We start from the raw sequence: 26095 nt of genomic DNA, 5'->3' as shown, positions 1-26095 counted from the left end.
CCTAAGTCACAGTCAGCAAATGTTTATTCTACCGCCACCCAAAGTCAAAGGTCACGAGAGCAGAATAGGAGGGTTTTTCCACTCGATCCCTGGGCTCATTACAATGATCTAGATATTGGGCAAGTTATTCTGTACCTACCTGCCTTGGGAAGAAGCTATGTTGCATTGCCCAAGATTGACATCCCTCAGTGACGAGGACAAACTTAATTCAAAACAATGCAGAGGTTGAGGAACTTTCAGCTCGAACACAAGTATCATTTGATTTCAGTTACCATTCAGGGAATTTAGAAAACAGCTTACACCTCACACCGAATACCTGTCTTAGAACTGCAGCGCTGTCTGTGTGCGAACTTAGGTTTTCTCATTTGTTGCCACCGCAGTAGTCACTAATGTTTTCTCCCCCTCTTTACAGCATGTGCGTCTCTTGTCTCGCAAACAGTTCCAGCTTCGAGCATTGATGCAGAAAGCAAGAAAGACAGCTGGCCTTAGTGACTTGTACTGAGCAATTCTTTTTGTGACTAGAGCCAGGTCTGACTCCTTTTCTCTTATTTGTCTGTCTGTAATTAACCAGTTTCATAGAAAGAAGAAAGGATAAGTTATTGCATATTTCAGCTGTAAATTATGTTGATTTTCTGATTGTGTTCTTTCCTTTTAAACAGCTCTTTGTCAAGGCACTTTGTATTTACCTGTAACCTTCAGAAGAGGGAATGTAGGAATTGGAATAAAGATTCTTTAAATTCCAAGCTTATTGACAGCTGCATTGTGTCAGGAAATTTTATACAAGTTATTCTTTCTAACTGTTGCAGTTTTTTAAAAAGTCGCCTTGATCCTGGCCTTTGTTGAATCAGCTGACTTCTTAAAGACAGTTGCCTTGGCATTAAAACGCACCACATCAACCCCAGAAATGGAGGGGAAAGATAAGGCAGGTCATTCATTACCCAGCAAGAGGCAGAGGGGGAAATTGGATGTAAAAAGTTAAAAATATGCAATAGGGGAGTTGCTGCCCTGGGACTGTATCAATGTACATGCTTGTCCTTTATCACTTCCGTCCATTCAAAATGACAAGTTCAGTTATGTTGTTATGCCATGGCATTCAACAGCGTATCATCCTCCTCCATCACTTTATTGTCCAGCTCTGTGGGACTTCACTGTGCCAGTCCATATCCAACTATGGCTTTTCCATTGCCCCTGCAGTCTCCTCTAGAATTCCTCAAGGATTTCATCATTAGCCCTGACTCTTCCATCTACATGCTACTGCCTGCTGACATCATCTGCTGGCACAGCGGCAGCTTCTGTGATGTCAGTCTGCCTGCACATTGTTGTGGACGAGCTGAAATGTCTTCCAATTGAATGTTGGGAAAATCAAAATAATTTCAGGTACCCTGCCCACCATAACTCTGCTCCCATGCCACTGACTCCATCACCCTCCCCGGTTACACACAGTCGAGCTGTACAAAGCCTTGCGACCTGTTTGACCAGAGCCGAGCTTCAAACACCACAACTTACTTCCACTTGTGCAACATGGCTCACCACTGCCAAAACCCTTATCAAAATTTGTCCCCTCTGGATTCAATTTCTGCAGTGCCTTCCATAAACTGCCATGTCCAAAATTCTTATTGCCTACATTCTGTGCCACATGTTGCTCATCATGCTCTGTCCTTGCTGGCTCTCGGACTATTGCCTTGAATTTTAAAATCCTCCATGTCTCACCCCACCCTACTTCTGCAACCTGGAGTCAAAGGAGTGGAATGTGCAGACTGGAAGAGATTTCCAAAACAAGATAGTAAAAGGGGGATTTAAAGAAGACGACAATGTTTCTGTGGTCCATAAGTCAAACCTAGACAATAGATTTAGTGAACAAAATTATTAATTTCAACAGTGAAGTCTTGATATATTCTAAGTCAGTGGCAGGGTGGAGCATGAATTATTAGTGGGCAGGTGAAAAGTTGTTTAGGTTTCAACCATAATGATCTCAGCTTTGATTTTTAATATTTATTCCTCAGCTTCATGGGCTGAGCTCAAACCAGATACTAATGCAAATCAGATCAGAGATTCATGAAGCAGAGGTGAAAAGTAATTCCTGTTCCAACTTGCAAGTCCACACCATCATTTGTCACAGTTGGCATATGTCTTTCCATAAGGCAATGAGATCTAGAATGCATTCCATCAAGGTACTGTATAACAGTGTTTCACAGCTTACTGCTCATACCAATGTAGAGCAGTTAACAGCTGAATTAGAGGGTTGACCAACACTGGAGGTTGTTAATGTGAAGCCTCCCTCCATTTGAGCACCCATGTAGAACACCTTCCCTCAAAACCTGGAGAAAAAGGTGCACTAAGGTAAATTTCACCATTATTGCTTTAAGAATAACTTAACACCAGTGACTTCCCATCAGTCTTGGAGTCCCAGCAGTGAGCGATCACTGTAGACTGCAGTACCTTGAATATCCCACAGTCTACACAGACATTTGGCAAACACTAAGTTAGTCTGTCAAGATAGTAGAAGGTTCTTGGGTTTATTTGAAAAATATGCAGGGAGTATTAGAACTACTCTGGCCTGCCTGTTGCCATGGCACAGTCAATAAGACGCGCACAACTTTTATTTATATAGCGCCTTTACCATAGTAAAGCGGCCCAAGGTGCTTCCCAGTAGTGTTAAGACACAAAATTGACAGCCACAAGAAATTAAGGCAGATGACCAAAAGCTTGGCGAAAGAGGTAGGTTTTAAGGAAGCATCTTAAAAGAAGTAGAGGGGTTTAGGGAGGGAATTCCAGAGCTTAGGGCCTAGGCAGCTGAAGGCACAGCCACCGATGGTTTGAGCGATTATAATCAGGGATGCTCGAGGGCAGAATTTGAGGAGCACAGATATCTCGGGGGGTGGGGCTGAGCTGCAGTAGATTAGACATAGGAAGGGGTGAGGTCATGGAAGGATTTGAAAACAAGGACGGGAATTTTGAAATAAAGGCATTGCTTAACTGGGAGCCAATGTAGGTCAGCGAGCACACTGGAGGAAATTGTAAGAAGCCACAGCACAAACTGTACAAGTGCACTACATCTTCAGATCACCTTGCCCATACTAGAACTGGCTGAAGTCCCATCATGGTTTCAGGGATTAAGTTTAATAATGGACAGCAGTTCTCCATGGACCAGGTAGTGCACATGGTGAATGGAGCATCCCCACAGACATTTCTAAAGGATCAGCAGGAATCCTGCTCATTCTTTCCTAGGACCTCAAAACTGTGGCACTGCTCATGTCCCTCACCCATTCTTCTCCCTGCAATCTACATGACTTTAAAAGCCAAGCGTGGCATTATCTAACCATCACTATTTGATTTATACCATCTCTCTAACAGTTGGTGGTAACCTACACAAAAGGCTTTGGCCTGCATTTGGCTCTCATAATTCAGAGAACCCTCAACAGAAAGACAGACAACAGCTTGATGAACGACCACCACCCTTTTTTTTTTTAAAGCAGTTCTTCTGGATTTTAGAGGAACTGTTGCAGATTACCAGAGGGTTGCTTGGGATTAGAAATTGGGTTCAGAAAATATAGCTGGTTAATCATAAGACAGCTTCAGAGAACAAGAAACATTGAGTTGTTCAAACTTTATTTTTTTTAAACTGGAGATGGTTTTACTCATACATAGCGGTCGGTCTGCTCTACATAAATACTTAAGACATTGACAGCAGTGAGGTGCTCAGGTGAGGAAGAAGACATGGTCTGATTGCAAACCCTCATTACACAAAATACTGATGCGGTCCCTCCCAGTAATACTGAGCGGTTCAGCAATTCGTGGTCAGAAAAAAACAAGTCACTACTGAAAGTAAGTGATCACAGAAAGGTGGCCATCAGTTTCCTAAAAGGGACTACACACAACAAGATCACCAGTGTATGATCATTGAGGTTACTGCTGCATAGGAAGGCTAGAGAGGAGAGGTTCAGAACTTCAGGTCCTTCTGAATGTCCCACAAGGTGGTGGCACTCTTCTGCAGCTGTTCTTCTTCATCTGGCTTCAGTTTAATCTTCACAATATTAGAGATTCCATGGTTATCCAGAACACAAGGGAGGCTCAAGAAAACATCATTTTTAATACCATAGAAATCCTAGAGGAATGATAGAACAGGATGGTTATGGCACTGCTGCTACTCAGTTAATGTTATTTCAACTCTCTTCTCCCTTTTTTCTCTCTCCTCCTCCACCCCCACCCACCCCACCACTCACTCGTACCTCACTAAACCAGGTAACATCTCCTACCCTCTTAATCTGAGCGGGTAAGGCAGGAAATTGTGAACGGTCCTGTTTTAATGCTTGGAGCTGATCATACTAGTCCCACACTTCCCCACCCCTACAGGCTCATACTTCAGTACCCAACATTGCTCCTCTTACCTTAACCATTGTGGATACCGGGTGCACCCTACGCAGGTTTTTCATAATCGTCTCTGCCAGGTCTGCCACAGACAACCCAATAGCCCAGGAGGTATATCCTTTCAGTTTTATCACCTCATAAGCACTGTGGAGAAAGAGCAAGAAGGACAACACTGAATTCCCAGTCAACAATTCTTTGGTAAGAAAAGCCATTAATCATATCAATTCCCAGCCAGTGATACTGTGCTACATTGTATTTCATGACTTACACCATTAGCAGCACAAAGAAACAAAACATCATTCCACCCTTAACTTTCTTTCCTCCTCTCCTGATGTCACTGATCCCTGCTGCTTTACAGTTCCATAGGTGCTGGTAGCACTCGTGTCTTGTCCAAGCAATGCGAGGACAAGACTGGGGAAATAATAATGGGAAACAAGGAATTGGCAAAGGCATTGAACAAATATTTTGTATCTGTCTTCACAGTAGAGGACAATAAAAACATCCCAGTACTAGTAGAAAATCAAGGGACAAAAGGAAGGGAGGAACTTAAAACAAATCACTATCACTAGAGAAAAAGTGCTAGGCAAACTTATGGGTCTAAAGGCTGACAAGTCCCCTGGACCTGATGGCCTGCATCCTAGTGTCTTAAAAGAAGTGGCTGCAGAGATAGTGGATGCATTGGTTGTAATCTTCCAAAATTCCCTCGACTCTGCGGATTGGAAAACCGCAAATGTAACGCCCTTATTCAAAAAAGGAGGGAGACAGAAAGCAGGAAACTATAGGCCAGTTAGCCTAACATCTGTCATTGGCAAAATGCTCAAATCCATTATTAAGGAAGTAGTAGCAGGGCATTTAGAAAATCATAAAACCATGTTGGCTCTGTTTGATTGTATAAAAGGGATATCGTGTTTGACCAATCTATTAAGAGTTCTTTGAGGAGGTAACGAGTAGGGTGGATAAAGAGGGAACCAGCAGATGTAATGTATTTGGATTTCCAAAAGGCATTCGACAAGTTGCCACATAAAAGGTTACTGCATAAGATAAGAGCTCATGGTGTTGGGGGTAATATATTAGATTGGATAGAAGATTGGCTAACTTACAGAAAACAGATTCAGGATAAATGGGTCATTTTCAGGATGGCAATCTGTAACTAGTGGGGTGCCACAGGGATCAGTGCTAGGGCCTCGACTATTTTCAATCTATATTAATGACTTGGATGAAGGAAGCGAGTGTATTGTAGCCAAATTTTTGGATGATACAAAGATAGGTGGGAAAGCAAGTTGTGAGGAGGACAAAGAGTCTGCAATGGGATATAGATAGGTTCAGTGAGTGGGCAAGAATTTGGCAGATGGAGTATAATGTGGGAAAATGAAGTTATCCACTTTGGTAGGAAGAAAAGAAAAATATTTAAATGGAGAAAGATTACAGAATGTGGCAGTACAGAGGGATTTGGGTGTCCTCGTACATGAAACGCAAAAAGTTAACGTAGGTTCAGCAAGTAATTACGAAGGCAAATGGAATCTTGGCCTTTATTTCAAGGGGGATAGCGTATAAAAGTAGGGAAGTCTTGCTACAACTGTATAGGGCACTGGTGAGACCACAGCTAGAGTACTGCGTACAGTTTTGGTCCCCTTATTTAAGGAGGGATATAGTTGCATTGGAAGCAGTTCAGAGAAGGTTCACTAGGTTGATTCCTGGGATGGAAGGGTTGTCTTATGAGGAAAGGTTGTCTTATGAGGAAAGGTTGAGCAGGTTGGGCCTATACTCACTGGAGTTTAGAAGGATGAGCGGTGATCTTATTGAAACATAAGATTCTGAGGGGGCTTGACAGCGTAGATGCTGAGAGGATGTTTCCTCTCATCAGGGAATCTAGAACGAGGGGGCATAGTCTCAGAATAAGGGGCCGCCCATTTAAGACGGCGATGAGGAACTTCTTCTGAGGGTCGTGAATCTTTGGAATTCTTTACCCCAGAGAGCCGTGGAAGCCGAGTCATTGAATATATTCAAGGCTGAGATAGACAAGATTTTTGAGCAACAGGGGAGTCAAAGGTTATGGGGAGCAGGCAGGAAAGTAGAGTTGAGGCCAAAATCAGATCAGCCATGAACTCATTAAATGGCAGAGCAGGCTCGAGGGGCCGAATCTCCTGCTCCTATTTCTTATGTTCATGCATGAGCCTACAGAGTGTTATTTGACTGCTCTCCATAATATACACTGTGAATGTGGGTTACTTGACTGTTCTCCATAAACTCTTATAGCATGAGAGAAGACCTGAAATGATACTGAACATTAGAACTGGATGCTTTGACTAAAGACAATCTCTCAAGCTGTGCAGTGAAAAATTAAGGGTAAATTTATCTCTTTGTGGTCTTTGTAAAAAATATTTACCACAGTTGAGTTCTCTGAAGTACTGGGACATTGAGATGTTTTTGTAAGCATATATCTTAAAAAATTAAGGCTGCACTTGTCCAATCCTCTATGCATCTTCCATTTTCTGAAATGATTTAGACAGTGGGGCTCCTACAAATATTCCAGCACAAAGTTTCCCCATTGGGGTAATTGTTAGATCCAGGCAAGACTCTGCAAAGGTGGAGCAATATTTTCCATCGATGAACCATCATATTCCAACTCTCCATTTCACTTTCTATACCTCACTGCACCCTCCCCACCCCCATCTTGTGTCATATCCTCCAAACTTTCTTTTAAACCAATAAATTCCCAACTCTTCTAACTCCTGCTTAGTGTTTAAAAAGGTGCTAATCAAGTCAAATTTGTAAACAGATTTTCACCCTCACAGGATGCACTCAAGGGTTTTGATGGCATCTTAAAAAAACTAAACCAAAATGGGACTAGATCAAGAGCTTCTCCAACACATTCCATTTAAAGGCCACAATAGGCAATATGGAAGCCAACCTATGCCAATGGAGAATGGCAATACACACGAGCTGTTTGGAGTTTACAATGACTCCAGGTCTCACCTTTCCACCACGTCCTTGTGCAACTTCTTCCAGTTCTCTTTGTCTTTTTCAGTTCCCATCTCAGGATGGAGTTCCTTCAGGCTCACACCTGCAACATTCATGCCACTCCACACAGGCACTGTGATAAAACCAACCAAGAAAAAAAAATGCAGCAGGGTTAATACAAAACCAGCAGCAAGATGGCCCAACATTCATCACCCTATTGTTAGACAACGCAAAATACTCTCGACAAGCACAAATGAAGGTTGGAAAGAATCTAACTGCACTTTTGGGTATTCATCCACAGCTCAGAAAAATGGTATGAAAATGCCACACAGCAAGTACAGGAAACTTTGTGCTATCTGGCACCGACGGGACCGAGCTGTTGCCGTTCCCTCAAAACTGCCGGACATACCAGCGCTAATGTTGAAACATACGGAAGCTTTTGAGCTCTATCTGTCAGCTTCTAAACAGTCCAAGCGTCTCTGTAGCTTAGCAACAGCTTCAGCGAGACCTTGCAGAGCTTGACTGTTGAAAGAAAAGCAACGAGAAGAAAAAAACCCTAACGAAACGGCTCCTGATTTTTGCCGGTGGCTCGAGCATTCTGGACAGTTAGCCTCCGGATAACACAAAGTTTCCTGTATTATACTTCACTGAAATCTTAGTGACAACTCTTCAGTTTGTTATGTATCTTATCTGATCTATATTGGGTAACTTATTTCAAATTGTCCCTGAACAACAGAAAAAGGTCATTTGACCCAGCAGGCCTGCTCCTTCCATCAGCCATGTATATTCTACACCTACGTCCAATTTCCCCAACCCCTTCCCCATGGATTCAGGTCAACAAGCAAAAGTGGAGACTACCCCTTACCCAGAGTCCTTTCAAGGCAGTTCCCAGAGTGTTCCAGGCAGGATTATAGTTTCTCCAGATAGACTGATATTGCTATATACTGTATAAAAAAAGGTAGGTGGAATGTTGGGTGAAGTACCTCATGGTCACCATCATAAGTTTGTTTTTGTTCACCTCGGAGGGGTCGGAGAGGAATTTCCAAGAATTTCACCCCCCCCCCCCCCCCCCCCGAATTGGCCTAGGGTTTGATTTTTTTTAAATCCTTTCCCAGGAGATTACCTGGCTGCTGGTGGAGTGGAGCACTGGGAGTTATGATGCTTATTTGCAACTTAGCAGACTCAATGGACAATCTGGTCTTTTTCAGTCCCTCTTTCACGTATGTTCATATAATCTTAGTTCACAGGACTCCATGAAGCTTAACCACAAAAGAACTTTCCGCCCCTCCCAAGCCTTCACTGATTTAACGATACTATAATACTACTGAACTGCAGTTACATTCTTGAAGGAGTGAAACCAGTGATCCATGATGTAAACTGATCATCCATAGAAATAGGGAGTTTCCAACTCCATTGGATAGGTTTTAAACTGACTTACTGTAGTCTATTCTATACTAAAGATTCCCATCCCCCACCAGATCTGTAATCTCATACAGCATTGCTAATTTTGTGCTTCTGTTCTCTGGCTGTATGACCCTTGTTTAAGTTCCAGTTAAAACAGAAAGATTATATTACCTCAGCCTTTCAATAACAGTGTTGGATCCTACTGGGTTACACTGAACTTGAGGCAATTCCAGTGGGAAGGGAGTAATCCCTTGTCCATAAGCTCAGTGTAACCCAGTTCAGTGCTACACAGTCACAGGTAGGCACTTATCATAGTTCCCAAGTCACACTGTGTCACTACAGCGAGAGCTGCTAAGGATATCTGACAGCACTATGCAAAGTGACCAATACCAGGCAGACATCTTTTGGCAACAGACTGAGGGAAGCAATGATACAGCTATCTGGTTCCGTGCCAACTAGCCCCAACATGACATTTGGCCTACTTCAATTTCAACCGTAACCTCTGGAGCATCTCCTGCAGACATACCGCTCGAGTCTCCGTGCTCGCCAATCACCCAGCCATGACAGCTGGTGCTGTGGATTCCCAGTCTCTCCCCCATTAGGTATCGGAACCGAGCAGAGTCCAGGTTACAGCCGCTGCCGATAATGCGGTGCATGGGAAGCCCACTCAGCTTCCACGCCACGTAGGTCAGGACGTCCACTAGTGGTAAAAAAGGAAGAAGATAATGTACATAGAATAAAGCAACTCCTCAGTCTAGCCCTACCCCACTACACAGCCCCCCAACTCTAAACAGAGAAACTCATTCTCTCAATCCGCAGTTGAATGGACAGACCGGCTGCAATTTTCTATTAAACTGATACTTTTAGCAATCGGTGCTAATAGACAACATCAGGATAAACTGGAACCAGCCCATTCGCTTCACTTGATAAGTGTTGTCTAAAGGAAACCTACTGTTAAGCCATGCCTTCACATTTTAATTCCAGCACTTAAACAGTTAACAGTACAGAATTACACAGTAGGATTGTTGGGAAGGCTCGTTTGTCTTCAGGCTAGAGACAAAGTCCCTTTTAATCTCTTGTTCTAATACATGGCTGAACAGTAAACGCAAAAGACACTGGGTAGCCTTTGTTGTGGAGGCCATTTCCACCCTGGGCTGTATGCAGTTTCCATGGTGATGAACAACTTGAACAGTCTCAGTTGAGACTTCTGCTTGAGGGAGCTCCTACAGCTTGCTCAGCACATTCCACCAGCCATCCATTCAGGGAAATTACCCTTCTTCTCCCTTCCCCCCACCCAGCTCATTCTCACTCATACTCCTTTAGCACTTCACCCCCCGATTCTACACATTTTTTCACCCTTATGCTCAAAAGAATCTGCAAGCAACTGCTAAATATGCAGATTAAGCAGTCCTCTACCCCCTCCCCCAACTATAGGCCAGCATCCAGACACCAATGTACACAGCCACACCACCCATTGCAGACTGAAGGCTCTGCCACTGAAGCTAAAGTGGAAGCAAAAAAAAGCCAGAGCTGGAAGAGCAGAGGATGTGTTAGTAGCAATTAGGCCTGGAGAAGGTGCACAAGCAAGGCGCTACTTGTAGACAAGAGCAAGGATTTTGAACTAAATGTATTGGGGACAGTGATCCCAATTGGGACCAGATATGAAATGGTGTTTGAAGCTCAAGGCAGGGCCAAAGAACTCCAAGTCTGCTGTCAGATTCAGCCAGACGATGCTGCCAGGGGAGGGAAGAGTTGCAAAGATAGAGTGCAAACTTTTTGGTGGAGCTGAGCAGGCTGGCTTTGCTTTCTCAATATTAACTTGAAGAAAATTCTGGCTTTTCCACAATTTGACATCAGACAGTAGTGGTCTCAGCATAGAGTGATGGCAGGGCAGTAGAGATGGGCATCATCAGCATGCACATGAAGAATAACCTTATGACTAACAGATGTCATCACCAAGTGGAAGCACGCCAACAAGGGATGGGGGCATGGGTTGGAGAAGAGGCCATTCCCAAGGATGGAGCCTTGAGGTGGTCATGAAAGGAAAAGCCATTGCAGGAGATGTACTGGCAACCTTGAAACATATAGGAGTGGAACTCAGCAAGGCAGCACCAGAGGTACATCGAGGGGAACAGAGGATGATAATGGGATTGGTCTATCTTGACAAATGCTGCGATCAGGGAGGATGAGCAGGGATAGTGTGCCATTGTCACAAAGGATGTCAATGATTTAGACCAGAACAATCTCAATGCTGTGAACAGAGCAGGTCATTGAGGGGTTTTGAACAGGGAGCGATAGGCAAAGCAAGCATGGAGCCAGATGTCAACGGCATGCTCAAGAACTAGAGAGATTAGACATGAAGCAGTGAGGATGGTTGGGCCAAGGATGCAGCAATGCCCTTTAGTTTTTAAATCTTAAAAAAAAAAATCACTTCATGGTAGCCTACAAAAATCATAGCTCGTCAGGCACTTATCTTACTTAAGATGTGGAGGCATTACTTCAGAAGTGAATTTGTGCCGACAGCAAAGCAGAACTTAAACCATGATTCCACCCCAACAGGCTTGAGAAATTGGCAACCCTTTTTCCAACTGTGTGCCTCCTTGACTGAACACAGCACCTTTTTAAAATAGATGTTTGCCCACAAGAGCTCATACTCCTAGTCCCACCCCCACAGCAAGTCCCTGATCCCTCCTGTGCAAGGTTGGGAAGCACTCACCTGGGTTGGACACCACTAGTATGATGCACTCGGGGCTGTGCTTGACGATGTCGGGGATGATGAATTTGAAGATATTCACGTTACGCTGAACAAGGTTCAGGCGGCTCTCTCCCTCCTGCTGCCGAGCACCAGCAGTGATCACAACCAGCTTGGAGCCAGCACTCACACTGTAATCTGTCAAATGAACAAGAGCACAGTTACATTAACACGAGGCAGTGTTACTCCCATCTCACCACTATCTTACAAACTCAATAGCTGGTCTGAAAGAAGTGCACCACTTTTACCTCTCCATTACACAATACGTGCACAAGAATCAACATTCTAGCCCCCCTAGGGCCTAGGCCCGTACACTAACGACACTGCTTCATCACCACAGACGGCTGTCAAACACACACGCTACAAGCCCTTACATAGAATTTACAGAATAGAAACAGGCCATTCGGTCCAACTGGTCTATGCTGGTGTTTATACTCCACATGAGCCTCCGCCAACGCTCCTTCATCTAACCCTTCCATCTACCTCCGCAACCCTGGAACTTTGCCTATGAATGATTGATATTTCTTATCATCTCTCCATGTTGGAGCTGTGTGCCATCTCAAAGCCTGGTCACAAGCGGTCCATCGATGCTATTTCAGCAGTAACCCCAGGCTAATTCTGTACTTTCTTTCTCCCCACCACTACCAGCACCCCACCCCGCCCCCTTTACCCCACCAACCTTGTACTCACCCTTGCCGGACACAATCTTGGCAGTGTGAAGAAAGAGGCTACCATGTTGCAAATCCATCATCTCTCCCTTCAATTTGTCCTCCATTACATCCACCAGAGCCACCTCATCTGCCAGGTCCTGAAAGAGGGAACCACGAGTCACAACTATATTCAGGCAGACACCAGACACGGCTCCAAAGGGCCTAATGCCCTAAACCACACAGTCCAGTAGTCTTGGATTTGACTGCCATGCTGTTTCAAGTAAGTCGATCCTAGTCAGGGTAGCAGTACAAGCACTGCAATGTGCCTCAGCATCACTGGAAGTAGGGTGGGGGGAAATTAGCCAAAGTTTCTGTTCATGATGATTCTTTTGGAAAGAACACATGTCCCCTGTAGTTGCACAACCTAGCAAAACACCCAGTCTAGGCCACATGGACACGGTTAGGGGGACACTCCACCTGCAAGAATCAGTGTCTTAAGGAGAGGAGGGTAGAAAATCGAGAGGTGGCATTTGAGGGGAAATTAAAGTTGGCAACACCATGCAATCATACGTGCCCTGTGATGTTCACCCTAGGGTACACCAGAATGTCCATCCTAAAAGGGTCCCAGAACTGCAGAAACCCCACCATTCCCTAATCCTCATCCTCAAAGGCCAGTCTTTAATAAATCAGAATCTCAACTAGCAGCCTAGTAGAATCTACCACATTATCACCTGAATCCAGTCTTACCTTCATTAAGATGCTGATGGCACATGCCATTCCTACCGCACCCACACCGACAACTGTTATCTTGTTGTAGGAGCGCGGCTCCTGTGATGTCGCCAAATGCCCGATTAGCTTGTCCTTGAGGGCTGCCATTTTTGCTGCCAAAGGAAACAATAATTCATATCAGCTCACCAGTTGCTTTAACCACATTCCCAGAAGCTCACCATCACAAATTAGCCAGGAAAGCAGATTAATATTGGAGCTCAACCATCACAGCAAAGTGTACAAGTGCTGGATACAGCTACCACTGTTCCTTTTCCCTCCTTGCAAAAGCACAACACAACAAAAAGTAGACGAGAATTATAGACCATTCAGCCCCTCGACATTTACTTGCCTTATGATCAAACTCACCCAACTACATATTGAACACAATATCTCATATTAGCAGACAAATTTAATACTAAAAAAAAAAGTAATGAACGTTATGCTAACATACTGTGTATTTTAAAAAGTGTTCTTCATCAATTTAAAGTTTTCCTAATGGCCAGGCTGACTTGAAGCAACAGCTCAGCTCAATTCACGCTCTACCATTTAATCTTTTATATACCTCGATAACGTTCCCTCAGAACCTTTTAAAAGACTACTGAGCTCAAAATTTTACTCAATTTTCCCCAAGATCTCATTTCTTATGAGATGAGTTTTCAGCAAGGCTTTGACATTATGCCACAAAACAATTAGTCCACAAGGCAGGAAGGCATGTAAAACAAATCAAAAGCTCCCGAGATGAACTGAAAGTTTGCAAAGGCTGGTTGTGTTTGAGCTGTGCCAATGTGCCATAGCAGGGTGCTATAGGAAAGAACAAAAGGGAAGGTCTGTGACAGGGGGGAAGGCAGGAGAGATTGATTGACAAAAGGGATGATGGGACAAGGCAAAAGGAGATGGTGATGGGACAAGTAAAGAAACAAAAATACAAAAGCAAAATACTGCAGATGCTGGAAATCTGAAATAAAAACAGAAAATGCTGGAAATACTCAGTAGGTCAGGCAGCATCTGTAGAGAGAGAAAAACAGGTTTTTTTTCATTAAATGTTTCAGGTCGATGACTTTTCGTCAGAACTAAAGAAACAAAAGATGGGTCAAGGAGGTGTAAATGGGAATAGCAGAATCATCAACAGCCACTGTCCAAAAAAAATGGGGGCAAAGGTTATGATCTGAAATTATTGGACTCGATGTTGAGCCTGTAAAGTGCCTAATCGAAAGATGAGGTGCTGTTCCTCAAGCTTATGTTGAGCTTCATTGGAACAGTGCTAGAGGCAGTGTACAGAGGTCAGAGTGGGAGTGGATCTAGATAGGTTGGCAAGATTGGCTGTTGACTGGCAAGTGGTATTTAATATGGATAGTGTAATTTAATGAGACCAGGGAAGTGAAATAAACAGTACCAATATAAATTAAGTTGCCCTAAGCTACAGAACAACATAGATCTGTGGTATTGGTGGATAGCTCACCAAAACCATCAGTGCAGTGTGTGGCAGCAGCAAGGCCAATCACATCTTGGCATGGATTACCAGAAGGTCAAATCTCAGGTGAGAAGTCTGTACAAAGCCTTTGTACTGCCACACCTGGAGTACTGCATACAATTCTGGTCACAAGGATAGCCAGGCACTAGATGCAGTGCAGAGAAAAGGCAACCAAACAAATACCTAGTTTAAGACATCAGTTTTGAAGGGTAGAGAAGCTGAGGATTGTTCATAGAATGGTTACAGCACGGAAGGCAGCCATTCGGCCTGTGCCGGCTCTCTGCAAGAGCACTTCAGCTAGTCCCATTCCCCCGCCCTTTCCCCGTAGCCCTGCAAATTTCTTTCCTTCAGATACTTATCCAACTCCCTTTTGAAAGCTGTGATTGAATCTGCCTCCACCGTCCTTTCAGTCAGTGCATTCTAGGTCCTAACCACTCGCTGCATAAAAAAGTTTTCTTATGTCACCTTTGGTTCTTTTGCCAATCACCTTACTCTGGAGTAAGGAAGGCTCAGGGAAGATATTATTCAAGATTCTTAAGGGAATAGGTAAATTGAACCATGATATGTTCAATTGCCACATACTCCAGAACCAGGGGACATGTGCTCAACTGTAGAAGTGGGAAGGTGCAATTTAGACATAACTACTTCATGCAGAGGATGATAAATGTGTGGAATGGACTGAATGGGAGGCAGATTGTGTGGAAAACTTTAGGGATCACTATGTATTAGAGGGAGTGAGCAATATGACTGGTGTTAATTATGATTGACCAAATGGACTGCAGAGACTTTTCCATTCCTGTACTTTCCAGTGTTTCTAGAGATCACTCTGGTTGCTCTTCCCTGCACCCTCTTCAATGCATGCATGTTTCTTTTCACCTGCGGTAACCAAGTGCATTATAAGTAGTTCAGCATAACTTGCACAGACTTGTACTCCATTGTCCTAGCGATATATCCTAACTTTCTATTGTTTTTTTTCTAACTTTCTCCGTATTGTCTCATCTCACCGTTTGTTATTTACTCCCAGGTCCCTTTTAAAGTCGCCTTGTGTTAATTCTGTTTCTTTCATCATATACCTACATTGCCAATTGTTTTGCTCAATATGCAACACTGTACATTTGCCTGGATTACATTTCATTTACCACTGATCTGCCCGATTGCATAACTGACCTAAATCCTTTTACAAACCATTAACTGTAATCTGTGCTCCACTATTCTCCACTTAAGTTCACAATTGCTTTCTGCATCCAGGTCATTTATGGAGATAATGAAATGTCAGCTTGGCCCAGTGGTACAAATCTTGCCTGAGTTAGAAGGCCATGGATTCAAGGCCCACCAAGAACTTGAGCACAGAGCAGTGCAGTACCAAAGGAGTGCAATCTTTTGGAGGAGACTTTAAACTGAGTTCCCATCTGCCTGTTCAGATGGACGCAAAAAGATCTCTTCATACAAGAGAAGGGGAGTTCAAAACAGATCAACTGGACATTGTGGGACCTTGATGTAAAGAAATTGACTGCCACATTTTCCAATATAAAAGGGACTACACTTCAAAAAGTAATTAATTTGCTGTGAAGCACTTTGGGACACAGGAGGACATGAAAGATGCTATAAAAATCCAAGTTTTCTTTATAAGAAACGGTTCAACTGCTGTACCCCTCAGCCTCTCACCTTCCCCCACTTAGATCTTACTCTACTAAACAATGGAGCCTGCCATATTTCAACTAATGTCTTGCAGCACCTATGCATTTCCTGCTTTTGAGAACAATTACCATAAACTAGAGCTTCTCCCCAGCCTCCCTCGAGATAAAGATCAACATTCCATTAGCCTTTGATTGTTTTTAATCCTTGCCCTCCGGGATAATTCTGTAGTAGGTGGCTTGGGCCAAGGCACAGTAGTGCTTGATGTGATCAAGCCAGATCTGGTAATTAATGATTAGACCACTAGAGCAGATTACAGCATGATCAAAGTTTCATTTGCAGCAATTTGATGCATTCTATCTATATACATACAGGTCTTTAAAGTTTGCATTTGAGCATCTCACCCCCATGATTGACAAATCCTACAACACACTCCAATACTGCAGGGTGGAATGGACGATGATATTCCCATTGACCTCACCCTCAGTGAGAATGCAGATCCAAATTAATAGCATCAAATATATAGAATACATTTAATTGCATCTTTCCTCCCCTTCTATTGTGCCCAGAGAGCTAACATTTGACTTCTCTTCCCCCTCCCCTTCACACTAAGAGCATCAAGGAATTTTCCTTCCCACAATAACACATTTCATTCGCTAGGACTTGCTGCTAATGTCCCAGTCCCTCGTTTCCTACTTGTCCCAAATGCCTCCAGTTTGCAAGGAATAGATTGCAATCCATTGGCACATTATCCATCCATATTGAGAGAGATGACTTGAGATAAAATAGCTGCATGCCACTGATCAGCACATAAAACCCACACTTGGCATCACCAAACCAGTACTTCCTGATTTACCGCTCTCCAATTCTTTATAACTGTAGCTGGATCTGACCCTTGAATCTTCATGTTGGTTTCTCAGACATGAAACCACAAGAGGAAAATTACCTCTGTCAGCCCTATGCGAGAATCCTCCACAACCCTAATTAAGAAACTTCCAGGGACTCCAAGTAGATTGCCCTTGGGCTGTTCTAGGTCTAGTTCTAGGTCTACCTTTATCTAAATCTGTAATAATTACTAGCTGTGAAGCCACCAGCTTTCAGACTGCTAACTACCTTCAGCAATTCAGGACCTCTCCAGCCTCCTCAATGATTAAACATTGTGACACTACCACTTCATTGTTCGACCATCATACCCAACATAGCCAGCACACCACCTACACCCCATTCACCCCTACATGCTCCAATAAAAATAGTCCTGTTGATCCTCTGCAATATCCACAAGCATGGGAGGTAGGTTCCATATACAAGGCAATACCCAGCTGGACCTCTACCACCACACTGGATTCCACAACGTTTGCAGTGCAGTCCCATATATCAATTCATGGATAAACCAAAGTTTTCTCCAGCTCAATAATCAACAGGAACAGATCAATTCTTTTCAACTCTGCTAGAAACTTTACATTTTAACCATTTCCCCACTCCACCACCCTTACTTGCATCCCTCTTCCCAGCTGCGTGCCAAGTGGTATTTTGCTCCAAGCTGGGCTTCAAAGCTTACAACGAGTCCATTGCCAAGATTGCCTAATTCCACCTTCCATCTCCATCTTTACTTTTAACTCCACATCCCTCATTGATGCCTTGGTCATCTCTAGGTACAACTTCTCTAATGCTCCATTGACAAATTCTAATATCCAGAATTATGCCAATTGCATCTAACCTACCACTTAAGTACCGCTTCCCCATCATCCATCCTGACACAGCCTCCCCCTCCCCAACGTATGTTTTCAAAATCTTCGCCCTGGTTTATAAATCCATCCATGGCCTTACCTTAGGTACACAAGAAACCTCCTCCCAGCAACCTTCATCCAAGCACACACCTCTCCTCTTTCAACTCTGACCTGCTGTGCATTTCTCCCTCGCTCTCCCTCGCTTTCCCTCCCCACCTCCCAAATGTTGGTGACAGAGCCTTCATCCTTTTGGAACTCTTCCTAAAGATCTTGCTACAGCTATTACCACTTTCATAAGGCTCCTCAAAACTTAACTTTACAACTGCACTTTCCATCACTTCGAATAACACTCCTCAAACTCCAGTCCTGGTTTGCAAAGCACCTTGGGACCTTTTACTACATTAAAAAAGGCGCTACATATGGGCAAGCTCTGGATGTTGAGAAATTGTGGCAACTAAGAGATATTTCTACAAGATCATGCAACGGCAAACAGTGCCACTGTATTCACTGCCCATCTGCATTGAAACTGCTGCAAATAACCCCATACAATAGAAAAACCTCAAGCAATGCTGAATAATAATATTCACAAGCCTCTCCTTTATCTCCTTCACCCATAAAAGGTTAATGGGATAAACAGCAGAGGATGATACCAGCAGCCCTACTTGCAGATAGCGGTCATGTAACGCACAGCCCCAGGCCATTCAGACCTACCTGGTCTACCTTCTGATACCCCCAATATTGCAGTCTACATAGAGTTAGCCATTGGAGACAGCAGTGGGGGGTGGGGAAGAAACAGGAGGAAACATGGAGAAGCATTTAGCCGTTTCACAGACTATTTAAACAGATCTATTTTTAAGAGGGAGGTGGTTATGAAACCTGCAAGAATTTGGTAACCTTTCACTGTTGCCAATTGGTACCAGCCCAGTGAGAGAGGAAGAAGGAGATTTCAGAAGACAGTTGCGCAAGGCAAAGAAGCACAAGTCATTATTGCACAAATGCCACATCCAGATTACACTTAAATGTCTTCCTTAAAACATTTTGGTTAACAGACAAACCACCCAAGGTGTCACCCAGAGTCTTCTGGTATAAAAAGCAAACCAAATTTGCCATGGAATGTTACTTATATTAGAGACTGATCTTCCTACCACTCCCAATAATTTCCAAATAGCTACATGGTGACAGAGGTGAAGTTCATATTGAAGCAGCCAAAGATTTAATTTAATATATGCTCCTGGTGTGCCACGCCTACTCTGCTCCTCTGATGGACTGGTTAAGTAGAGGAAGACATGAAGTTCACCTCAGTAACAGCTACTGTAAAACTAACAATTACAGTTCAAGCAGTCACTAAAATCCTGCTACTGCCAATTTGCACATTGTAAGAGGAAGATGTGAAGAAAACTTACTCAGTAGGGCTGCTGAATCATCAGCCCCAGATACTGAACCTCATGGTGGTTTTACATTGATAATTTGCCATTGGCAATGTCCACGTGATAATGTCGCCACTTTTACCTTACAAAAGGTGAATTGCACACCAACAGAATCCACTACCTTAATTTGATAGTCCCAAAAGCAACTGAAGACAGCACAAAATGCAGTCCTGTATCCTATTGGATTCAACATCTTCACTAAGCTAACAAGTGTGAGACAAGACTTGAATAGCATGATAAAAACAGGGGAAAGGATGGTGTAGAAGAGGAAAGGAAGTTTGATCATGCTTTGAATTCTGATGCTTCCTTTGCTGCTGTTAGAATGCTTCCATACAGCAACACAAAAAGTAACAGAAAGATAAAACATCAGTTTTAAAAACTAGACTTTAAGTTTCCTAGTTACTTTATACATTTTTAATAACATTTAAAATGAAATTGGCTAAGTATTTGAAGAGGAAGTGTATATAAAGTGATACAGGGCAGGAGCAAGAAAATGAGATTAGATTAGATGGCTCCAATAGGCCAACTGGTCCCCTTCTATGATTGTAGGAGTTTCTATTTAGGTAGTGGCCTGATTCTCCACAGGAAAGCTGTAACCAATGATCATGTACTGGAGCTGACTTTCCTCCATTCAAAACCACACAGTAACTTTTGTCCTACCCGATGATGACAAGTATGTACCAAAGCTTTGCATGCAAGGTGACTGCATGTTAAGAGATCCCAGCTTTTAAGTCCAAAACTGGACCAAGTGGCAAGGGGGAAGTACACCTTAAGTCCTAAGATTTGAGTGGCTCACAAGACATCGAAAATTTTCCATACTCAATAATTCACAGGGCATTTAAGAAATAGATAAGGGCACTCAGCCTATCCATCCAGAAATAGGTCACAACAGCAGCTAACTTACATAATTCCAACATTTTGCTTCAAGTATCTGACCCAGAAGTCTCTATTCTGTATACTGATCAGTCTATATGGAGAAAAACGTCCCTTCAGTCCTGAATTTGCATTTCATTCATTTGAATCCACCCTCTCTGTCCTGTCATTTTGAAGCGGCGGTCCAGATTGACTATTCCTATGCTAATTACTAATTTGAATACCTATGGCTACTTCCTCCGAAAACTGAAAAAAAAAACAATTATCTACAGAATTCCTTAAATCAGTCCTGACAGGAGGAATCAGTCACATGGCTCTTTATCTTGAAATCCTCATGAAAATAAAAGTAGTAGTAACCGTTCACACAGAACTTCGCCAAAGGCTTTTTGGAAGTTTCCGGGCACAGTAGATTGAGGATAAACCTTCTGGGCTACAACATCGTGCACGTTGCATTCCAGTTTACTCCTAATATTCAATTTTATTATTTCCATCCCATTTTTTTTATGTAATATATCTGTAGATGCACGGATTAAAAAAAAATGGGCACCATATTTCACTCATTTTGAACCTAGTGAGAGATCTCCAGTATTCATCACCTCCCTCATAATGGTCAAAATTCCACAAGCCCCATTTCCTTGTCTCACTTTGTACCCTAGGATTAATATCTAATGATTTCACAGTGAGTTTTTAATACTTTTGAACATCTGAATTTCCCGTCAACAGCGGGACTATGATTCAGAACGGGACAAGTGGCCAAACCATGTGCGAGATCCAACTCCGCTGCATTGGGCTCGGGCATCTTTAAAGAAGAAGGCTCGCGTGCCATTGCGCGACATTATGGAAGCTGTAATCTCCCGGAGCAGCGAGGGCAGTGGCAGTAGTACTACACCCAGAGGGCATCGCATGCATTCTGGCCATGTTGCTGGGTCGAAGAAATGATTCGTCCGGAGACTGGAGCCGAAGCGAGACTGATACCCGAGCATCGAGCATCGTCGCCCTGGAGCTCCACTCAAAGTCAGCACCAAGGTCGTGGCGGGGGCTCAGATTAATTCATTTATAAATCCCTACGACTCCCAGCAATCAGCTATTAAATAGCGGGCAGGGCATTTATCTCGATTACTGTATATGTAAAGAACAAGGGAAGCTCTGCGCCATCACACCAGGAACTGGGCATTACACAATACACCAACTTACAATTTAAATAAGCTATAATATAATATATATATATATATAAATAAAACTGCATTATAAATGCACGAACAATTGTATTTTATTGTAGAACTGATAAAACGGAATACTTAGCAGTAGTGCAATATAATACAATTTATCTACAAACGTTTTTTCTACGCACAATACTAATGTATATATCTATATATCAACCATATATAAAACAGCGTGTTACCGCATATATGCTATAAAAATTATGCAAGTATAATGTTATACAAATAAAACGTCTTATTATTGACCAGAAATGTAGTATAGCTTTCAACGAGCAACAAACATCTAATATCTCGCAAATGTAACGGTAAACCACATGCTTTATTTCGGCAACGCGGCTTTTACTATAGATTGTCACATTTATCGTTACAATGTTACCTTCTTCCTCCGCTTGAATTCTGCAGTAAGACGCTCGCTTGAATGACGGACCCCGTATTTAAGCGTTGCGTCATAATGCGTCACGCACTCATCTGCATATCACGCAAAGGCGGCGCGCGGGAGCGAGCGGCCACTGCGATTCGGTCAGAATGTGACTGGCAGGGCAGATTGGGTCGTGTCTGGAGTCACGTAGCGCGAAGTCTTTGGGAGGAAGTGAGGTATATTAAAAAAGATAGTGGAAACAAATACTTGTTCAAGGAAACTGAATACGTCTAGTAGCATTTCCTGTATAATTGCATATTCATCATGAGTCTCCATAGAAATATTCTACGTGCAATATTACTGATTGGAGGAGCATTCTTTGGCGTGCATTTCCAATTTTACTAAGCGCAAACGGTCGGTACAGGATCCTTGGTCGTGAGTGAAAGGTCTGGTGCCGCAGCCTTTGAGAAGAGGCACCACATGCTGTCAGCTACATGATCTTCCAGCAGATGTAGATCGCGCTAGTGTAATTTCATAAGTGGTAGGCAGAGGAGTTCCTAATACACGTGCAAGGAAGTTGGTACTTTGTGCAGTATCTTATGGACATGTGTTTTCCAGTTACGATGGGGATACACTTTGAAATGGATCTCAGATATCTACTTAGCCTGGACCCAAACATTTTTTTACTTTGTCCCGATGAAACATAGAAACATAGAAGATAGTAGCAGGAGTAGGCCATTCAGCCTCTCGGGCCTGCTCCACCATTCAATGCGATCATGGCTGATCATCTGCTTTCTCCCCATACCCCTGGATCCCTTTAGCCTTAAGAAATATATCCAACTCCTTCTTGAATATATTTAATGAATTGGCTTCTACTGCCTTCTCTGGTAGAGAATTCCACAGGTTCACCACTCTCTGGGTGAAGAAATTCCTCCTAATTTCTGTCCTAAATGGCCTACCCCTTATCCTTAGACTGTGACCCCTGGTTCTGGACTCCCCGACCATCGGGAACATCCTTCCTGCATCTAGTCTGTCCAGTCCTGTCAGAATTTTATAAGTTTCAATGAGATCCCCTCTCATTCTTCTAAACTCCAGCGAGTACAAGCCCAATCGTCCCAATCTCTCCTCATACGTCATTCCTGCCATCCCAGGTATCAGCCTGGTGAATCTTCGCTGCACTCCATGGCAAGAACATCCTTCCTCAGATAAGGCGACCAAAACTGCACACAATACTCAAGATGTGGTCTCACCAAGGCCCTGTACAACTGCAGCAAGACATCCTTGTTCCTGTACTCAAACCCTCTCGCTACGAAGGCCAACATACCATTTGCCTTCTTAACCGCCTGCTGCACCTGCATGCTTACCTTCAGCGACTGGTGCACAAGGACACCCAGGTCTCGTTGCACTTCTCCTTCTCCCAGTCTATTGCCATTCAGATAATAATCTGCCTTCCTGTTTTTGCCACCAAAGTGGATAACCTCACATTTATCCACGTTATATTGCATCTGCCATGCTTTTGCCCAATCACCCAACCTGTCCAAATCATCCTGGAGTTTCTCGGCATCCTCCTCACAGCACACATGCCCACCCAGCTTTGTGTCATCTGCAAATTTGGAGATATTACATCTAGTTCCCTTGTCTAGATCATTAATATATATTGTGAATAGCTGGGGTCTGTGGAAGTACAGTTTCTCACTTAGACACAAAATGGCTTCCTGGGCATAGAATACAGAACTGAAATGGCCGACAACAGGATTCACATTAGTTTCAAAAGGATGAGGCAATTTAGGGATGCAACATATGTACTCCTTATCTATGATAAGCTTAGCAAGGAGCCTCATTTACCAAATTTATAGCCAAGGACATGATAAAGTAAACATTGGCCCACAGGCTCAGTTGGTACAGTGGGAGAACAAAGGGATCCCATAATAAAGGATTAGTTAATCTTATCCCAAGGTAGTTCTGTTCGTTATTTTTAACGAAGCCTGGAATACGTTGTTTCAGTAATTTGCAAGGTCTGTGCCTTTGTAATCAGGTATGATTTAATACTATGTCATGTGGCATAGAAAGCCTGTTTTGTTTCTGTACTGTATAAATATGTTACAAATTCTGTTTTACTTCGAAGAGGTCTGATGTAGCCTTTGACTACACAACCCTTCCCTTGCAAGCAAATAAAGCCTGTCTTTAACGATACTTTGTGTTTAAAGAGTCTTACTCGGGAGTCGAGACTTCGACAGGTCCTAGGACCGATCCCTGCGGTACCCCACTAGTCACTGCCTGCCACTCGGAAAAAGACCCGTTTATTCCAACTCTTTGCTTTCTGTCTGCCAACCAGTTCTCTATCCAAGTCAATACCTTGCCCCCAATCCCATGTGCCTTAACTTTACACGCTAATCTCTTATGCGGGACCTTATCAAAAGCCTTCTGAAAGTCCAAATACACCACATCCACTGGTTCTCCCTTATCTATTTTACCAGTTACATCCTCAAAAAATTCCAGTAGATTAGTCAAGCACGATTTACCTTTTGTAAATCCATGTTGACTTTGTCCGATCCTGTCACTGTTTTCCAAATGCTCTGCTATTACATCTTTTATAATGGACTCTAGCATTTTCCCCACTACCGATGTCAGGCTTACCGGTCTGTAATTCCCCGTTTTCTCTCTACCACCTTTTTTGAATAGTGGGGTAACATTAGCTACCCTCCAATCCATGGGTACTGTTCCAGATTCCATCGAATGTTGGAAGATGATCAGCAATGCATCTACTATTTCTAGGGCCACTTCCTTAAGTACCCTGGGATGTAGATCATCAGGCCCTGGGGATTTATCGGCCTTCAGTCCCATCAATTTCCCTAACACCATTTCCCTACAAATACTGATTTCTTTCAGTTCCTCCCTTTCATCAGACCCTCTGTTCCCCGACATCTCTGGGAGGTTATTTGTGTCCAACTTTGGAGAAACTTCATTAAGGGGGAAGATGTCATGACCCGTCACACTCCCTTGACGGATTGGTTAGTTGAACTTTTGTTTGCATGTTGGTATCATGTACTTGCAGAATCATCGAAATTTACGGCACAGAAGGAGGACATTCGGCCCATCGTGTCAGTGCCAGGCGAAAAAGAGCTGTCCAACCACGTTCCAGCTCTTGGTCTGTGGCCTTGTAGGTTACGGCACTTCCAAGTGCATATCCAAGACCCCATCATGTCCCAGGTGTGAAAATTGTCCCTATTGAGGAGAATTTAATTTTCTTCTCCGAACGAGGAAGGGAGATTAGGAAGGTGACCAAAGGCTAGGTCAAAGAGATGGGCTTTGAGGAGGTTTTTAAAGGTGGAGAGAGCTATGGAGGCATGGAAATTAAGGGAAAGATCTCAGAATATTCTTGTCACCATTTTAGCTTGAAGTGGATGAGAGGATTGGTTTTATATCTTAGTTGATTTATTCAGGAATTAATCAACGTAACCTGTTATTTACAAGTCTCAATCAAAGAGATTGAAAAAACTTCTCTCAGGATGCGTGGAACAGACTTGTACAGCGTACAGTAGCATCAAGGGAGCTGGATTGAATTTTTTTAAGAGGAATTGACAATTATAGAGTTTAATAACAATGTTTGATTGTAGTGGGACTTGGTGTTTTATTAATGTCGGAGGATCAACAAGTAACGAGGAAAGGGGAGGTCCATGATGGAATGATTATATATGGACCCTTGGCCAAATGGCCTTTTCCTGCCTTGGAATTTATGTTGCTAAATACTGCATTTTATTTTATTGTCATCCTACATTGCTAGTGGTTTAAAGAGCTTGTACTTTCACTGGATATTGATATTCAAATTTTGCTAAATAAAAATGTAAAGAACTCTTTGTTAGGATTTTCATTTCGGTCGGTCATAAAGTGCTATTTATGTCTGAGTGTACAAAGCCAAGCTATCAGTGACTTAGATGTATAGAAAACGGTCTAGAATTTAGAGGTTAGGTGCACAAACCATTATACTGCTTTAAAAGGTTCATAAATCTGAGCTATCTGTAATGTAGAGATGACCAACGCCCAACTGTAATGCAGCAGCACATAAAACGCAACTAGCTGTGACCCAGAAGCAACTGCCGCAACCAGTCAGAACTCTGGAAACTAATAGTTCCTGATCTCCCAGCCATCATCTCGGTTGAGCCAATTTTTTTTTACAGCAATTAGATTGGTCACTGTAATTGTTCATATGTCTTGTTGCTTGCTGTTCTGAGAGGTCAGTGATGACAGTAGTACATGAAGATTGGAGCTAAAACAGCATTTGAGGCTGAGTCACAAAACTCACTCACTTTGTAAAGCCTTTCCTGAATTTAAGGTCACAACCTAAGTGTATAATCTGAGCTGACTCTCCAGTGCAGTACTGATGAAATGCTGCATTGTCAAGGTTCCATCTTTTCAACAATACAAAGGCTCAAGTACCTGTTCTGCTGGTACTATTCAAAAAAGGGCAGGAAGCTCTCCCA

At 43.1% G+C, this 26095-nt stretch overlaps 2 protein-coding genes across 3 annotated transcripts in view; one reads left to right on the top strand and one right to left on the bottom strand.

Annotated features, from left to right (window-relative positions):
• Positions 1 to 748, top strand: part of tsg101a (tumor susceptibility 101a) — a 56588-nt gene extending 55840 nt beyond the window's left edge. For both annotated transcript variants that reach the window (XM_086007723.1, XM_086007722.1), the window contains one exon: positions 413 to 748. In XM_086007723.1, coding sequence (XP_085863849.1) covers positions 413 to 502 — 90 coding nt within the window. In that variant the 3' untranslated portion in view covers positions 503 to 748. The remainder of the gene's footprint in view (positions 1 to 412) is intronic.
• A 2844-nt stretch (positions 749 to 3592) lies between these two features.
• On the bottom strand, positions 3593 to 21731 carry LOC147106680 (L-lactate dehydrogenase A chain). The gene is made up of 8 exons (XM_086007724.1): positions 21633 to 21731; positions 12883 to 13016; positions 12176 to 12293; positions 11450 to 11623; positions 9260 to 9433; positions 7345 to 7462; positions 4389 to 4512; positions 3593 to 4105 (listed from the first exon to the last, which is right to left on the bottom strand). Exons 2-8 carry the CDS (start codon positions 13009 to 13011, stop codon positions 3941 to 3943), a joined length of 1002 nt encoding a protein of 333 aa, XP_085863850.1. The 5' UTR covers positions 13012 to 13016; positions 21633 to 21731; the 3' UTR covers positions 3593 to 3940.
• Between the last annotated feature and the right edge of the window lie 4364 nt (positions 21732 to 26095).

The sequence above is a fragment of the Somniosus microcephalus genome, chromosome 15 (genome assembly GCF_052327205.1).
Source record: "Somniosus microcephalus isolate GS21.2 chromosome 15, FLI_Smic_1.0, whole genome shotgun sequence".
Classification (NCBI taxonomy): Eukaryota; Metazoa; Chordata; class Chondrichthyes; order Squaliformes; family Somniosidae; genus Somniosus; species Somniosus microcephalus.
This window is presented reverse-complemented; position numbering and strand designations above follow the sequence as displayed.